We start from the raw sequence: 18,836 nt of genomic DNA on the forward strand, positions 1-18,836 counted from the left end.
GATGGAAAGTGTAAGCGGGAAAAGCCCAAGATCTTAGGGAAAAGGAATGGTCAATAGGTGCTATACTGTCCTTCTTCCTCTACAATCACCTAAATACACAATAAAACAGCAAAGTGCTTGTTCTTGTTGTAGGTTGTTGCTGGCATAAATGGCAAAACACTATCTTAAAACCTAGGTAGATAAGGATGACTTAAGCCTGGCTCACTCATGGGTGGTACATTGCAGAATAAGGAAGCTGCCTGGGTACATTTGTACCGTGGCTAGATAATAAGTTGGCTTTTTGACAAGATAAAGCAGCAAGAAAAGGATTTTGACAAGCAGTATTTTCACTCTATATTTTCTTAGCTTTCACTCTATTTCCAATTATCAGTTTTATACATGCACTGATTAACTAAGACTAAACTTTTCTGCTAAACATTAAAAAAAAGTATTCTTTTGTGTAGTTAGATGGGGGAGGGAACCTTTGAAGTAGGGAAGGGGTCAGTATCCTTCCACACCAGGATAGATAAGAAACAGATATAAGTTGTCAAAAAACAAATAAGTTTTTTTTAAAAAGTCAAGACACAAAGAATTAAGTTGTATGGAATTACTAAAATTTATTTATTTATTGAACGTATTACTCTTGTAAAAGAGTATGGAGAACTGTAGCATGGAGAGGGGAAGGAGAACAACTTGAAAGAAGCCTTTGCTTTCAGCTGGAAAATCTTTCATTTTGATCCAGGTGAGGAACGACGTGGAGAAAAAAAACCGCTATATATTCAAGCCGCTTCTCTGCAACCGACCTGCTGTCAGACTCGGGAGGCCTTACTGTTGCGAGCGATCACACCCCCTCGGAGGGCTGGCCCGCCTAGGAATGTCACCCCGCACCTTTCTCCGCACACTCCGTCCGGGAACTAAAAAGTGGGAGGAGAGGAACAAGACGCCTCCACCTAACTAATTTGGAGGGTCCTGGCAGTCCAACCCCCGCAGGAGCCCGCCTCCTTCTAGTGCCTGCCCGGTTGCTCTTTGGACTGGGCATATGCCCGACATCAGAGCCGAAAGTCGGCGCTCGAAAGTTTCCGCTCCTCCTCACGGCCGCACGAGGAGCCAGGTTCGTGGGAGTTTTGCGAGAGGAATGAAGCGAAGCTCCAGGACTCCCGGGAGACGCAGCGGCGCGCGCCAAGCTTAGCCCGTGTGAGTGGGTGAAGCAGCACGTGGTGGATGGGCGGGGGACGTTGATTTTATGAGGCAGAGTTGTGATGGGGGGGGGGGGGGGAGAGAGAGAGAGAATGCTCGGCACGACGGAGTGGGTTGGGTTGCCAGAGAAACGCGACCTCTGTTGTCTCCGCCCCCGCCACGCCACGCCTCCCGCTTCAAAGTCAGTAACCCGAGCTGGAGCTTTCCGCGGAATTCAGCCGGCCTTGAAAAAGAAGCCGCTCTTCTTCTTGTGCAACGGGTACAAATCCCTCCCTCCACTGATTGAGGGAAAGGCAGGGCCAGCTTTATAATGGATATATATATGAACTTCTAGTTTGCCCGGTGCCAACAGAAATATCAGAATACGTGGCAAAGCGAATAGTATATATAATGTACGCTATGTTTCTTAGCCCGTGGAAACGGGAGCCTTTTGCCCTAGGGCTGAGCGAAGGAGGGTGGGCGATGTGAAAGAAGGTACCATCCTTTTGATTTCTGTGAAATCTTTAACCACGAATCCAAAGCTGTGTCATATTCGCGCCACCCTCGCCCCTTTTCCTTTCCTTTGTCGAAAATCAATGAAAACTACCGTATTGTTTTGCATGAAATTAATCTCGGTTCTGCATTTCATGAAATGGAACTTTAAGCAGGACTTTAAACGTGCATGGTCAGTGTTTGAAACTTCACTATTTAAAGGGGAGTGAAATCTCAGAAGAAGTGCACCTTACTGTGTTGGATGTTGGACAAGGTATATATAGTGAGAGACAGGTTTAAATTCCCCCTTGATCAAGGAGATCATTCTCACACTATTAATTCACCCCACGGGTTGGCAAGAAGATAACATGAGGGGATACAGCATACCTTCTGCCTTGTGAGCTCAGGGCGGTAAATAAAAAAAAAAAAAAACAGCTTCTGGCTCAAGGTGGAAAACCTACACAAAACCTACTGCTTTGCGTAGCCTGAGGACTAGGATCATTGCGTGGAGTGACCTTTCTCCAAAGTCATATGGACATTTGAATCCATATTGGATTTAATTTGATTTAATGCATGTTTCTGAATACATATCAGGAGGATCAGTGCCCAAAAAGCGGGGGTAGGAGAAGAAAGGGGGCATGCATAAGCGCACCAACGTGCCTACAGTCCCTGTCTTATTGTTTCTTTTATTTTTTTTATTTTTCTTATATGTATCCATGTATTCATAACTATGTTTTTTACTTATACCTATTATCTTGTAAGCAATTGACAAAAATAAATAAATAAATGAAAATAAAAAAGTGGGATGGTTTAAAAGTGGATGGGGAAAAAAACACGAAATACCTAAATCAAACTTAGTTTTGTCTTTTTGGAAGAACTCATACCAACCTACCTTGGACATTTCCATTCCCCTGATACCCCACAGTTCTCCAGAAGGTCTATAAAAAGAGAAAAACAACTATTGAATAAGAGGTAATGTTGAAAGTGGTTTTGCTTTTGAGAAATACAAAGTAATAGATGAGTTTTGTCACAATTTGATGAAATGTGAGTGAGGAACTACAAAGTATTTTGTTTAACAATCCATTAAGTGAGAAAATTTTTCAGTGGCAGTAAAAGTTTCAAAATAACATGTGCACTAACCTAACAGTTTTCCCCCGAAAGCCATCACTTTGGTAAACAAATAATTCCCTCAACCCTGTCCAACTATTACAAAGTCTGCACTACTATTACTTTTAAATTTTCTCATCACTCCTCATCACCCATCCCCTCCCACTTGTGACTGTATGACCGTAACTTTGTCACTTGTATACTTACGATTTATATTGACTGTTTCCGAGTATGACTGATGGCTTATTGTACCCTATGACTATCATTAAGTGTCATACCTTATGATTCTCGAGTCCTGACGAATGTATCTTTTCTTTTATGTATACTGAGAGTATTTACACCAAGACAAATTCCTTGTGTGTCCAATCACATTTGACCAGTAAAGTATTCTATTCTTTTCCAACCATTAAAAGAAATTCAAATTTTATGTCTTTTATCCTGCCTCTCCCAATATTTCAATTTTTGTGGTTAAAATGTATGATTTAAGCCATTTTAAATGATACAGTGACTTAAATACAGTTTTATATCGTACATTACTATATTCTTTTTGTGTTACATTTCATTTTATTAACATTTTTCCCTTTTTAGGTCAGAATATTTGGACCCATATTGACTACATCTGAAATAACATAGGAAATAATGTCTTTCTTAATCAAAGGTGCTCAAAAGCATGGCTTTATTTGTCAAACCCACAAAGAATTATTCAAAAGATGTATATTGAAGAGTTCAAAAGCTTTTAATGGACAAAAGATGAGATCTTCACAACCATCCTCTCCAGTTAATTCTAAAAATATGGACTCTTTCAATTATATAATAGTTGGAGCTGGGTCTGCAGGATGTGTTTTAGCCAACCGATTGACTGAAGATCCTCACAACACTGTGAAGCTACTTGAAGCAGGTCCAAAAGATACTGTTTTAGGTAGCAAACAATTATTGTGGAAGATTCATATGCCTGCTGCTTTAACTTACAATCTCTGTGATGAGAAATATAACTGGTACTACCATACAACACCTCAAAAACACATGGATAATCGGATCCTGTATTGGCCGAGAGGACGAGTCTGGGGTGGTTCCTCATCCCTCAATGCCATGGTGTACATTCGAGGCCATGCAGAAGATTATAACAGGTGGAGCAAAGAAGGGGCTGTTGGATGGGACTATGAGTTCTGTTTGCCGTATTTTAAGAAAGCACAAACTCATGAGTTGGGAGCTGATCTTTATCGAGGAGGGGACGGCCCACTTCATGTGTCAAGGGGAAAAACAAAAAACCCTCTTCATTGTGCATTCCTGGATGCAGCTCAGCAAGCTGGGTACCCTTTCACAGACGATATGAACGGTTTTCAACAAGAAGGCTTTGGCTGGATGGATATGACCATATATAAAGGTTAGCTTTGACATGTTCAATTTAGAAGCCATATTCTGCAGTAGCCATGCACACTAGTCATTGTAAATTCTTACAATGGCTTGGAAACTTTTTCATAATAAAAAAAAGCCCATAATTGCTGATGTTTTCTTTTAAGGGCCTAATAACGTGTGTTGAGAAAGAGTTTGGACTAGACCAGAGGTGTGAAACTTTGGGGGAGGGACAAGGGCTACTCCTGGTATTTGAGTGGAATATTGAGGGCTGTATATCAAACCTAAATTTCATTTAATTTTTAAATTTAAATTACATTAGGTAATTGAACTAACACTCCCAAAATATTTAATAATACAAATAATCCTCAATTTACAATGACAATTGAGACCAGAATTTCTGTTGCTAAGCAAGTTGGTTGTTAAATGAATCACACTCAATTTCACAACCTTTTTTTGTGCTATTGTTGTGAAGTGAATCACTGCCGTTGCATATTTATATATATATCATATTTAGAGATGGCCTATTGCCATCATAGAATGACTCCAAGTCAGGGGTCTTCAAACTTCACAGCTTTAAGGCTGGTGGACTTCAACTCCCAGGATTCCTCCTCCAGTCATGTTAGCTCAGGAATTCTGGGAGTTGAAGTCCACAAGTCTTAAACTTGCCAAGTTTGAAGATCCTTGCTCTAAGTGAGTAGATGGTCATTAAGCAAATACAGCTTCCCCCATTGACTTTGCTTGTGGAAGCCAGCAAGGAAAGTTGCAAATTGCGATTACATGGTTGTGGGACACAGAAATGGTTGTATTAAATATATATATGCCATTTGCCAAGCATCTAATTTTAACCACGTAATTGTGGGGATGCTGAGACGGGGGTGTGAAGACCAGTTGCAAGTCAATCTTTTCAGTGCCATTGTAACTTTGAATGACCCAAAAACAAATATTGTGAATCGAGGACTATCCGTATTAAGATTTTGTAAATAATTTTATTTAACAGAAAAATGAGAAACTTTCTAAATTTAATTATTAGAGTGTGAATTTATCAGTGAAAATTCAACACAGCGACTGATATATTTATTCCTGGTCTGAGGGTTGATAGCATCAGCCACAGTTCCTCCTCAGCATATATTGTTTTGGACTATTAAAGTAGCAGCTTCCAGAGAAATGTGTCAAAACAGGCAACAGGACAGAGGTGATGTTGTGATGCAAGCCTGTCCCTTTATAAACGCATGTGTGACATTGACATATATACAAAAGGAGTACTGTGTGCATCCTAAAGCTATTTCCCCATTTTTGCCTGTTTTGACACTTTCCGCAGAAGCTGCTCTATTCAAGTTAACTCTTCATTTCAAAGTACAACTGTGAATTAAATAAATTAATTATAGCATAAACCTTATACCAAGTAACAATGGATTTTAAATATTCATTATAGAAGAATTGACTTTGTAGGATACATCATAAAATTAATGTTTCTGATAAGTATATCTGTCTTGTAAAATGCTCTGGACAAAAATCAAAGTTGAAGTATTCCTCCTACCAGCATAGTGCCTATACATATGCCTAACAAAATTTCCACAAGGAAATGCTTAATCTTGATAAATCAATATGAACATGGGATTAAATTAACTTATTTATGTTTTCAGTTTATATAGTTTTTATTTTTTATTGTAAGCCGCCCAGAATTAGCCTGAGGTAAGTTGAGTGGCCTATCCATTTTATAAATAAATAAATTATAAATTCATAGCCAGTATTAACTTTATTCATTTGCTGGTTCACTGGAAATGTTTATTTTGGCTGACAGCTCAGTTTCTTTCCACGTTAATTACACAGTAGAGCACAACTGAATGATAGCACATTAACCATCTGGTTTTCGTTTTACTTGTTTCATTTTTAAAGGTTGTGTGGAAAGGTAGATACTTCTTTTGCCAAGGCAAGAGGTTTGGCATACAAATCCAGAACTGTGACTTAAAACTGTTTTTGCTTGATCCTTAGATAATTGTAATTGTCCACAGTGCAGCTGTTAAAATTGAAATAGATGCTAGAATATAGCAACAATGTAGATTTAGGGCCAGTACTGCGGGCCAGACTTAAAGATTTTATAGGCATTTGACACTCATTTTTTATGGGAAAAGTTAAACAAAATTATAACAGTCTGTCACACCTGCCACAAACTTAAACCTCTAAATAGAAACAACCCTTGGCTCAATTTGTTGAGAAAGGTATAGTTTTATTAGAAATCAAGTGCACTGCAATAGTGCATAGCCAGAATTGTGCGAATAGCACGCCAAAATCCCTAAGTTCCACTTTTTCCCACCCGTAGCTATGTCCAGTCACTGCTCCCCCAATGACCAATCAGGCTCAAGCAAGATGTTTTCAGAATGGTCACTTCCAAGGTAGGTTGGTACATAGCTGTGATTTTTTTTCCCAGCCAGGTGACCCTGAAACACTGTTTTGGGGAGATAAAGCAAGCAGTGTTGGAGGAGGAATGCAACAGTTACTCTCACTTTCACCAAGCAGCCTTTACTTTCACTTTCCCCAAACATTCCCCCCCTCCCGCCCCCCATCCATATAGTCATGGCAGACTGTCACCGCATGGTATCGAAGCACAAGAGAGCATGAGGTGGCAGCTGACACAGTCCCTTATGCATTTGGACTGATTTTAAGACCACTGTAATCACTTTGGTAGATTTTTTGCTGAGAGCTGAATGGGTTGAGTGCCCTACTCTCTTGAAACCTCTTGCTGGCATTTAATTCCATGCTATCCTTATGGACTCTCCAATAGAGTTGAACTTTAGTGGCATTATTCAAGGTGATTCCAGACTTTCTCAGTGTAAAAGCCAAAGGGAGATCGTTTAGTACAAGCAATATGGTGTTCTATATGGCTCTGTCTGGGCCTTTTTCATTTATTTAATATTCTGTATGAATTGCTAGGAGGAATTCATCCAGAATTTTAGAAAGAGGCATCATCAGTATCACATCTGATACTGTATAGTAATCTGAGTGCAAGGAACGTCTAGATGTGCTCAAACATCTTCCTCAATATCAAGTTAGAGAAGTAAATGGAATCTAAATCAAGGCAATATTAAACCAGTCAATCAACTGAAGAGGTAGATTGAAATTTGGGGGTTGTATTGGTTTTGTATGCCCTGGTTTGAAGTTCAATGTTACCGGAGAAGAAGCTTCACAAAATTAGGTTAACAACGCTTAATGCCTTTTTGGCAATGTTGTTACAGTGAGCTCTGGGGCTTAGGTCTTTTGAAATGAGTACCCCTAGGTCCTGGACAGAGTGAGGGCTGTCTATGAGGTTGTATCCTCCCAGTTTGTATTTAGTGTTCTGATTTTTGTTGCCAATGTGTAAGACAGAGCATTTGTTGGTTGAGATTTGGAGTTGCCAATTGTTTGACCATTCTGACACATAGTCAAGGTCGCTTTATAGGACAGCAGCATTGTCAGTGATGTTAAATAGTTTTACGTCATCAGCGAAGAGGACACAGTTGCTTTTAATATGATCGCAAAGGTCATTTATGTAAATTAGAAAGGGAGTGGGTTCTAGAACTCTGCCTTGGGGGACACCGCTGTTAACTAGAGCTGGGTTTGATAGGGCATTCCTTATTTTGACTACTTGTTGCCTATTTGACAGGAATGCAGCTATCCATTTGTGTAGTGATCCAGAAATGCCGTAAGAGCAGTTTTAACAGTAGTTTGTCATGTACTACTGAATCAAAGGCTTTGCAGAAGTCTATGTAAATTGTGTCTATTGCTTTACTCTGGTCGAGTTGTGTAGTCCAAATGTTTTTGCAGTGTAGGAGTTGTAGATTACAGGACAAAGTTTTCCTGAAACCAAACTGTTAGAGAGTAGGTTGTTTGTCTCCAAGTGGAGGGTAATGGATTAGTTGATGATTGATTCCATGACTTTGCAGGTGACACAACATAATGAAATTGGTCTGTCATTTTCAACTAGGCTGGGGTCTCCCTTTTTGAAGATAGGAATGACTGTGGCTAATGACCATAGGTCGAACAAAGTGCTAGATCTAAAAGATATCTCGTAGATTGTGCTTAGTAGTTCAGCTATGGCAGTGGAAAGCTTTTTTAAGAAGTAGGCACATAATCCATCAGGGCCAATAGATAGAGACGGTTTTAGTTTGTGTAGTGCCTTTTCAATGTTATCTTCTGTAAAATCGATATGTAGTAGATCATTGCAATTAGCTGTGGTACGATTAGGAAATGTGGGGCATGAGCCATTGCTGTTGACAAAGACTGAAATATTGTTTTAGCATTTTTGTCTTTTTAAAACAAATATGCATTATTGCTCTGCCTTGATGAATGTTGTTGTGGACTACAGTAATTACTTTTAAAAATGTTAATATACAATCACAGTAGAACAGATAAAATTATTTTGGTATTTATTTTATTCATTAAAAATTTAAAACCAGATTTTCCCAGAGCAGTTTACCATACTGAGATATCATACATTATATGTGTTGGTTACTGTTACAATAAAAACATGTATTTTGTAGGCAAAAGATGGAATACAGCTAGTGCGTATCTTCGTCCTGCTTTATCGCGTCCAAACCTGTCTGCAGAAGTCAGTACACTTGTTACAAAAGTTTTATTTAAGGGGACCAAAGCAATTGGTATTGAGTATATTAAAAATGGAGAAAAGAAAAAGGTAAGGATGTACAGTATTCTTTCTTTCATTCTGAAAAGAAAATCAACTGGCAATCAACTTGTACTAACTTTTCATTTCTGGCTCTACAATTGGAGTTGTAGTAAAGCTTCTTTTCTTGTTGAAATAAGAGCAAAATACAACTGACACCTCAAATCCATGTCACATATTAATCTCAATAAAGCACTGCAGTAACCTGATCAAAATATAATGGGTACCACTCCATTCTGCAGATGGGGTTAATTTCAGTTTCCCATTTATGTTGGCTTTTGAGTTAATAGAGTTTCCCCCTCCCCGCCCATAACTTCTAGAAATGAAATCCATACTGGTTTGAAAATAGGTATTTCTTTCATTGAGGGTCCTATCATTCTAATATTTTAGAGAGAGAGAGAGAGAGAAATCTGTATTTACTAAGTTCTAATACTTTCCTTCAAACGTCTGAATAATTTTTTAAATACTTCTTGTGACATGTGAACCAAACTAGAGCATATGAGAAGGAGGAACCAAAAGCAAGGAAAAAATTAAGAATAGAAACAAAAACAATTAGCCATTGTAAGAATCACAACAAAATTTACTGCTATTTAATGGACTCATAAACCAGATGACAAAGAACAAATACTATGGTAACCAGCATAACTCTACCAATAGCACTTAGACTTATATACTGCTTCACAGTGCTTTACAGCCTTCTAACCGGTTTACAGTATCAGGATATTGCCCCCAATAATCTGGGTTCTCATTTTACATTGGAAGGATGGAAGGATGGGTCATCTTTGAGCCCATCAGCATCAAACTCCAGACTGAGGGCAGAGTTTGCATTCTAATCATTGAGCCACCAGGACTCTGTAGCTTAGTAAATGCAATTACATGATCAACAGATTTGACAATTTTAATGAATCTTCAGGGTTTTTTCCTTTGATAATTGACATTTTGCTATCTTGAACTGCCCTACTGTTTTGAATGCCCTTTCACTACATTAAGTTGGAGCTTTCATAGATACTTTATGTTTTGAGTTATTTTATTTAGTGATATCAGCAACTCTGGATGCAATTCTTTCACCTCTGGGTCCAGCTCATTTATTAATAAGTTCAAATGCAACAATTCCAGGCTTAAAATGAGAAAATCTTAATAGTAACTTCTTGTCAATTGTAAACATAGTTTATTCCTGCTCTTTCTTTAAATAAAAAAGGGAGCTCATAAGACAAATTGTTTTCCTATGCTATAATTGCAGTAGTATAAAATGTAGTGTGAAAGTTTTTGAAGAATGCATTACATTGTTAAAATTGTACTATGGAATTAGCCACACTATAAATGGATAAGTCTAGCTAAATCTTTCAGTGCTATATTGTTTTCAGCTGCACTGTTCCTTGTAGACCACTATTGTTATTTCAGTGTTTAGCTAGAACTGTAATAAAATACACTAAAACTTAATTATTGTAAACTTTAAATTAGAAATGATAGCAGATGTCTGAAGGAAAAGCGATCATCTTTTTGGAATAACTCTTTTTCAGAGAAATAAAGGGTATCATTAGTCATTTGCAGATTTGTGCTGCCAGATGACTATTCAATAGAAGAATGCGAGAAGCCAGTATTTTTTTTTTATCTTCAGAATGTTAATTCTTTTGGGTTGATGATATATGATACAATTATTCTTTTGATTGATGATACAAAGCAAACATTTACTTTAATGGGATTATTTGAGTAATGGGGGATACATTTTAGGGGGGAAAGAGGCATTTGAAAGGAGAACAATACATTAGTTGTTTGCACTAATAAAAGCCTTTGATTCAGTATTACATTTTGAAGAATAATTTATGTTAACAAGGAGAAAAATTTAGCAAATAAGTTTGGATGGAGAGGAAATATTAGCATTGCTTAAGAGGAAAGTTTACTTAAAAATATACAATAGAGCATATTTTAATAATTTCAAACTTTTGAAATTACAAAACTTCTAGATATAACACAAAGAGTATGAAAACTGCGGGCTACAAATCAATAACATTATTTTGTATTGACTTTATTCTATCAAAATTTAGTCTGCTTACATTGCTATTATTTTATTTCAGGTTTTTGCTAGTAAGGAAGTTATTTTAAGTGGTGGCGCCATAAATTCTCCACAGTTGCTTATGCTATCTGGAGTTGGGAATGCAGATGATCTTAAAAAATTAGGAATCCCTGTTGTCTGCCATCTTTCAGGTGTGTATGATAGATTCAGTATAGCTCCATGTAAGGTTGTGTTGGATTTGAAAGTAAAAGGTGTTTGTGATGTTCACATAGCCTCTGCCAAGAACTCCTTAAGTCAGCAGTGTCTTGTCTTAGGGTGATATGAATTCCCTTCTTAGTAGTTACATAATCCCAGGAAAGGCCAATTTCATTTACAGAGTTGCAGACAAGTGCTGTGTAGGCACCCGCGGGCATTTGAAAGGCCTTTCTGCTTTTGAAACCAAAAGCTGTGCTGCATTTTCCCAATTCCACATACTGTATTTATAAGTATAGTTGTAAATATTTGTAGTGTATATATATTAGACATTTCTTGTCATTTCTACTAGGAGTTGGCCAGAATCTCCAAGATCATTTGGAAGTGTACATACAGCATATGTGCACTCAACCTGTGACACTGTATAAATCACAAAAGCCTCTTCAGATGATCAAAATTGGTCTTGAATGGTTCTGGAAATCCACAGGTATGATTTAGAATTATATATCTTGTTCTGTTCTCATTTGCTAGACATATAAAATCAGGTTTTAAAATAAAGCTTTAATGAACATGTCCATTCATAATCCTTTTTTCTTGTAGATGATTCATTTGACACATTTTCATTCCAGATAAGGAAATCAAGGGTTTTTCAGAATTTCAGACTCCGTTTACAAGTAGCTTTGTTTCATTGGATTTTGTTAAAAAATGCATAGTTGTTAAATCTCTTGTAACAAACAGGAAGTTCTTGTTTCTAGAAATTCTTTAGAATTCTAAGATTTGTTGCAGCAAGACTAAGAATGGTTAGAATAGAAGCACAAATAGCTATTGTTACTGTTTTATAACAACACTGGTTTTCTTGTGTGCTGATCAATAACTCTTAATACAGTACTGTCGCTATTCCATGTTAATAACTTAACATTTTCAAGTGCAATAATTTTATGACAGCTATGGCAATTTAAAATAAATTAATATGAATGTATTATATATTTTAAAAATATTTTAAAATCATCAAATAATATATAAAAGCAATTATATCTGATTACAAAGTACATTTCATGTTATAAGTTCTAAGGTGAAAAGAAAACCTGTTTGAACTGTGAATGCTTTCATGATAAATGAGACATGCTCTTTATTTCATAAGGTATAATATGATTTGAGTTTGTTTTGAATTAACATATGTGACTCTTAACACTCTTGCTTCGTAAACCATATTTTGTGCTATCATGTTATTTATGACCAAGGCCACTGTGGCTTGTTCAACAAATTATGGCTTACAAGATGCATCATCTAACAAGTAACAGTCCCAAAAGCAGGTGATAACTATGCCCTGTGAACTAGACTCCAACCACAAAGGTGATGAGACTCAGACACAACTTTTACTGTGTATGATGAATGTTTAAAACAGAGTGTAATATAAAATACAGGGAATGTAAAATGATTTTTTGAAATCCTCATGCTTCCATTTTCATTAATTATGTATCTGGTGTTTGGTGTTCCATCTTTCAGGAGAAGGAGCCACTGCCCATTTAGAGACTGGTGGATTTATAAGAAGTCGTCCAGGCATTTTTCACCCAGATATCCAGTTCCACTTCCTCCCTTCTCAAGTGATTGACCATGGGCGAGTTGCTTCACAGTTGGAAGCTTATCAGGTGAGTAGTAATACCAATTACTACATACAATGCCCACTGGATAGAAATATTTTCCTGGAATGTATTTGTTCATTAGTTTGTATAATTAAAGAACCATATTGTACTTTTGGAAATAATTCCCAATCCCTTTGTTGGTGGGACAAAGGCTTAACCAGAGATGACGTAGGTTCTCTTTCAATAAGTATACAATGTAATTCATCCTATAACTCTAAGAAGACATCTTCCCATTGTAAAGGGTTTTGTGAATCTCTTGTGTTTGTTAATCAATATTAAACAAACTACCCTCATTTGAATATAAGAGCTCCAAATTAATACAAGATGTGATTTTGACTTCAAAGCCACTGTGTAATGAAAGACATAGAAACCAAGCTTTGAAACCTGGAATAATTGTCTGAATCAACCATGCAGTGTCTCAATAACCCACGAAACCCCAAATTTCTATGAATCCCATTAGTTATTCTATAATGAACCCCTAAATGCCATATAACACGGATCTTTTTGGATTGTTACAGGTCCATATTGGCCCTATGCGAAGTACCAGTGTAGGAAAGCTGAAGCTGAAGAGTTCAGACCCTACTGAGCATCCAATCCTTGAGCCTAATTATTTGTCAACAGGTAAATGCAGAATTATCTATATTCTAGTCTTAGTTTTTTTCCAGCTTGGAAATTAAGCTCACCTTCTATAGTTACCCCCACAATATAGACAATTACACCTTCTATAGACAATGGCATAGTGCAGTGGTTCCCAAAGTGGGTGGTACCGCCCCCTGGGGGCAGTGGGATGCCTTAGGGGGGTGCTGAGAGGCAAGGGGGCTGGCAGGGGGGTGCTAAGAGGCAGCAGGGGGGCACTGGAGGTGAGCAGCAGAGCACAATTCAGGGGTGAGAAAAAATCCTGCCGCCGCCGCGTTCGAGGCAAGGTCCTGTAGGATCATCCCATTGACTTGCATGCTTTGGTGCAAGGAGCTCTGCCCCGAACGCAGCGTTGGGAATCAGAAAGCAAAGCCAGAGTGGCTTTGGTCTCCTTTTCAAACATCCCGCTGCCACATTCCACCCCATTGAGCCCCTTGCACGGGAGGCACCTGCCCAAGCAAGTCCGAATGGAGCGGTGCACAAAGTCAATGGGGTGAGCCTGAGAGAGGGAGGGAGGGAGGGAGGGAGGGGGAGAGAGAGAGAGAGAGAGAGAGAGAGAGGGAAGAAGAGAAAGAGAAAAGGGAAAGAAAGAAAAAGGGACAAAGAAAGGGGGGATGGAAGGAAGGGACAGAAAGAAAAAGAAATAAAGAAGGAGGGAGGGAGAAGAAAGATAATGAGATATCTATTCTAGTCCATTCACCTGTTTCAGCAGGGTTAGAAGGGAATGTGTGTGTGTGTGTGTTCTCGTAATTTACCAATGCATTTTAGTTTTGCCTTCTTCAGAATTGGCACTGTAATACATTGGGGAAAAGTAATTTTTTAGGGTGGAGATCTGGTCCAGTGGATCCTGTTTAAAGCCTCAACAAAATGTGAGATCTTCCTGATAGTCTTGGCCATGTTTCGTCCATAAAACCTTTAATTAATAGAAGCCAAAGATGTTTCAATGTGCTGGCAAAGATGCTGGCAAAGATGTTTCAATGTGGAAAAGGGCCTCTTAACTAGGCCTCATTTCAATCTGATGCATTAGGTCTCTCTCTTTCTCTCTCTCCCTCTCTCCCCCTCCCCCTTCCATCCCTCCATGCCCCCCCTTTCTTTGTCCTTTTTTCTTTCCCTTTTCTCTTTTCTTCCTTCTCTCTTTCTCTCTCTTCTCTCTCTCTCTTTCCCTCTCCCAGGTTCACCCCATTGATTTGGTGCACCACTCCGCTCGAACTTGCTTGGGCAGGTCCTTCCAGTGCAGCGGGCTCAATGGGGTGGACCTGTGGGACCGGCACCTAGAACGCGGCAGTGCCGGCATGTTTGAAAAGTAGAGCAAAGCCACAGGTTGGTAATTTTTGCTGCAAAGAATCACAAAAGCTTCTGGGTTGTGCACAAGAAGGGACACACATGTCAATGCAATTCAGCAACATAAAATAAAGAAATACAAATAAAACAAATCAAGAAGAATCGGCAAAGCATCTCTGATTAGATTTTATTCACTACTAGAATCTACTCAGAGATGCTTTGTCAATTCTAGTCCAATGACCTGCTCCAGCAGGGTTGGAAGGGAGTATGTGTATATGTGTGTGCATGGCTGTCAAAACTCCAAAAACAGGTCAAGTAGTTCCGGGGAGGCCAGTCAAAAATTAGAACACTTGCTAAGCAACCAGCCATTAAGTGAGGACCACTTGTATTTGGTTTGCCAGTCACCAAACCACGCCCACCCAGTCACGTGACCAGCAAGCCATGCCACCAGTCACATGACCAGCAAGCCACGCCCACCCAATCACGTTACCAGCAAACCACACCCTCAAATTAGGCCACACCCACATAAATTTGAATCACGCCCCTGGGTGGGGGGCATTGAGGATGAGTTTGTAGCACCAAGGGGGCAATGGACTGAAAAAGTTTGGGCATAGTGCACTGGTAGTCTTATTTTGATGGCATTTCCTATTTCTTTGTATCTCCCATCAGTCCCGAACTTTGTCAAACATGTAATAGTGACTGTATTATCTAGTAAAGGTTATCCTTTGCCATGTGTAAAATGAGTCCAAGTACTGTTTTCCCATTATATCTAAGTCTCCTGTTCTCTAAAAGTTTGTCAGGATTGTCAGACACAGTAATTCATCGAATAGTATCCAGAAAGTGAGGCTTGTTTTTTGCTGCACCTGCCCTGGGGCATACAGATAGTCCTTGTTCAGCAACTCATTTAGGGACAGCTTGCAATTACAGCAGTGATGAAAAAGTAACTTCACCTCCAGTCCTCACATTTACAAGCTTTTTATATGATTGTAAAGCAAAGGAAACCTCAAATAAGATCATAAGCACAATCACAGTTTGACTTAACGACCGCTTCGCTTAATGAGTACATTGCTGATACCAATAAAGGAATTTCTCAAGGACTACCTGTAGCATCTCTCCAGAGATTCATACAGCCCTACCATTTTAAGTGCCTTAAAAACGTGACTCTTCCCACCTACTTTGACTTACTATAAGGATCAGACCTCTTTTAAGATGGGGAAGGGGCTCAGGAGCAACCGGGCAGAGTTTCTCCTCTTAACTAGCCAGAACCTGAAGCAAATTTTTATTCTTGGATTCAGATTTTCATTTGTTCGGGGTTGAAATGCCAGTTATCGCAGTTTGGAAAGAAACAAATCAAGGACCAGGGGTTTTTAGCTCTGTTTTCATTAATGAAGAAATATGTTCTCTGTTTAGATCATGATTAATCAGGATTGCTAAGGCAGTGCACTTTGATGTGTTTGTTCAATCTTACTGAGCAATTTGGAAAAATGCTGGCTTATTTAATGTCCAAACAAGGTCAGAGACTTCATTATGCTGGAGTTTTCAGACATTCCAGTTTAACTGGATTTCCTTATGCAAAAAGTTGCATACTTAAGGCCAGCATCTCCTTTGTGCATAGAGGTCTAAGTACACATGTGAGGAACCCCAATTTGTTTCTATGGAAGAAAAAAATGCACATCACAAGGCTGGGCATCTGAAATTGTTATGTTGAGCCATTATGACTTTAAGTCTTGCAGATTTTTTAAAAATAAACATTTTATGGCACATACTTTTGTGGATTGTAATCCATCAAGTTGCATAAAATAAACTCTATCACTGTCTGCATCTTCTTCATTTCATTTCACGTCATGCTTTAAAATTTAATAATTATTTCCTTTAACGGGGATCATTCGCAAAACATTTATTGCAGAAATCCTTGCATAGCTGAGCTAATGAACAAAGATGGGATGATTAAAAGCTGTTGTCTACTCAAGGAAATAGAACTGAACCTTTTAATTATATTACAATAAAGCTATCCTTATAGGCTTTTGTGTAGTTGTTGCCATTCTGAATTTCATTTCTTATTATCCTATTGTTGATACGCCAGTGGTAGGGATGGGGGGATGTACTTGTGTGTGTGTGTTTGTGTGTGTGTAAATTTACATCAGAATGATATACATTTGAAATAATGTTGGTTATTTTTGCTACAACAAATCATTAGGACTTCCTTTTGGGAATAAAGAATTACCTGGATGAAGGATTAAATATCCAAAGAGCTATTTCAAAATTGCTATTCTGCTAAATGTTCTGTACAGGAAACCAATTTTCCTCATTTTATATTCAAAATGTTCTCTTTCTTTTATGGTGAATTGATACTAAAATACAAAAGCAACCTTACCTGCCTTTCCTGTATCTTAGGATGTGTCATTTTTACACTGAATTGTTGTCTGAAAAGAAAAGAAAGTAGCATTAATATTCATGTTGGTTGTACACAGAATCATTGTGACTTTGTTTTCTTTTCTTTTTTAACAGAAATAGATGTCTGGGAGTTTCGCCAGTGTGTGAAATTAGCTAGGGAGATCTTTGCTCAGAAAGCATTTGAAGAATTCCGTGGACCTGAGATTCAACCAGGGGAACATATTCAGTCTGACAAAGAAATAGATGCTTTCATAAGACAAAAATCCGATAGTGCCTATCACCCTTCGTGCACTTGCAAAATGGGACAGAATTCTGATCCTATGGCTGTGGTTAATCCTGAGACCAAAGTTATAGGCACAGAAAATTTAAGAGTAGTTGATGCCTCAATAATGCCCAGTATTGTTAGCGGGAATTTAAATGCCCCAACCATCATGATAGCAGAGAAGGCTGCTGATATTATCTTGGGATTACCACCACTTCAAGACAAAAATGTTCCTGTATATAAACCCAAAACTCTGGAAACTCAGCGTTAACTTTTTGCTATGCCTCCATATGAGAAGTTTGGCCTACTTTTCCTGTAGAAACATGTATAAAGTGTAGCGTCACATGATATGTTTTTTCTATACCATTAAATCAAATCTACTTTCAATGTCAAGAAAAAAGATGTACAATAGAAATGATGCTTTACTTCAGCTAATATTGGTTAATAATAGATGATTGGAAGCATCTGATTAACTTCAGAATTGTTATAAATAAACATTTGATGGTATGCGCAGTAAATTTTTGCCATAGAATGGCAGTCAGATTCTGTACATTAGAACAAAACAGTGGAAGAAAAAATAACAAAAATAGAATGTAGTTTATGGCTTTTGATTTGATGGGCTAATTCATTTCATATTTTGATTGGAAACATCTGATTAACCACAGAATTGTTATAGACATTTGATGGTATGTGCAGTAAATTTTTACCACAGAATTGAAATCAGATTCTGTACATTAGTACAAAACAGTGGAAGGAAAAATAAATTTCATATTTTGCTTATTTTCCACATCCAGTCTAAAGATAAGAGAAAATAGAAATGTATTTTTTTCTAGTATACAAGGCAGCATTTAATCCCAGAATGAAATAAAATTGTCATTCTAAATAGTTGAAGCAGAATTATTTTCAAGTTAGACCTCTTGTGCATTAGGGTCATTTTTTTTTCCAATTGTCAATAAAGAATAGAAAAGGATGGAAGTCATACTAAAGTGTTGCAATGATTTTAGTAGAAATAATCACGATTAAATTATGCTGCTTGTGCTTTGCAAAAATATTTTATTTCTGGAATAAAAAATTCTAATTTAGTTATTATGTTTAGCCTCAGGTTTTTTTATTTTGTTTTGCTCTCTTTTACTATAGGCATTACTATAATTTATTTTGTCTTGTTTAGATACATTAAGAGAGTAATAAATGCCTTGTATTGAATTGATCTCATTAAGCAAGATCGTTTGCATCCTTAATTGAAAACTACGGGAGGTTGACTTTAATCAACAGAACAACTGAGAAATGTTCTGTTAAAACTGGCTAATCAGCTAACCCATAGGAGGATGGATTTAGTAGTGAACTAACTCAGTCACACAGAAGGTTAAACTAATCAATGAGTTGTATTATAGGAACTTCTAAACTACATTTTTGTGTGCATAGGCCTCCAGAAAAAGAGAGAAAGAGCAATAAGATGGAATAAGATGGTTAGGTAGACTGAGACTGAAGGATTCTAATATGCAACTACCTACATGCATCAGGGCAAATATTATTTAAGAAGAGCTCATGGTTGTCCTGATCCAATGGAGGCATGAAAATTGAAATACTCCAGCATAAACAGCTGAGCGGATTCAAAATCCAACTCTGCAATTTCAGGAAGAGATTAGC

At 37.8% G+C, this 18,836-nt stretch overlaps 1 protein-coding gene across 3 annotated transcripts; it reads left to right on the forward strand.

Moving 5' to 3' along the window:
- Nucleotides 1–721: 721 nt before the first annotated feature.
- On the forward strand, nt 722–18,405 carry CHDH (choline dehydrogenase). Of its 3 annotated transcripts, XM_087954778.1 has the most exons (9): nt 1,014–1,173; nt 2,523–2,619; nt 3,343–4,138; nt 8,628–8,779; nt 10,843–10,972; nt 11,326–11,460; nt 12,480–12,622; nt 13,135–13,237; nt 17,042–18,405. In XM_087954778.1, the coding sequence occupies exons 3-9, from the start codon at nt 3,394–3,396 to the stop codon at nt 17,458–17,460; spliced, it is 1,827 nt and encodes a 608-aa protein (XP_087810904.1). In that variant the 5' UTR covers nt 1,014–1,173; nt 2,523–2,619; nt 3,343–3,393; the 3' UTR covers nt 17,461–18,405. The 3 variants fall into 3 exon arrangements, with proteins under 3 accessions (XP_026533189.2, XP_087810904.1, XP_087810903.1); XM_026677404.2 differs by lacking the exon at nt 2,523–2,619 and having other exon boundaries at nt 722–1,173; XM_087954777.1 differs by lacking the exons at nt 1,014–1,173; nt 2,523–2,619 and adding an exon at nt 1,579–1,650.
- Nucleotides 18,406–18,836: the final 431 nt, after the last annotated feature.

The sequence above is a fragment of the Notechis scutatus genome, chromosome 2, assembly GCF_049901735.1.
Source record: "Notechis scutatus isolate UNSWTSFEM ecotype Mainland chromosome 2, rNotScu1.2, whole genome shotgun sequence".
Taxonomy (NCBI): Eukaryota; Metazoa; Chordata; class Lepidosauria; order Squamata; family Elapidae; genus Notechis; species Notechis scutatus.

Coding starts and splice junctions, on each gene's coding strand:
- CHDH (XM_026677404.2), top strand. CDS start 3,394: ATGTCTTTCTTAATCAAAGGTGCTCAAAAGCATGGCTTTATTTGTCAA. Junction 4,139..8,627: donor GGATATGACCATATATAAAG/GTTAGCTTTGAC, acceptor TGTATTTTGTAG/GCAAAAGATGGAATACAGCT. Junction 8,780..10,842: donor AAAATGGAGAAAAGAAAAAG/GTAAGGATGTAC, acceptor ATTTTATTTCAG/GTTTTTGCTAGTAAGGAAGT.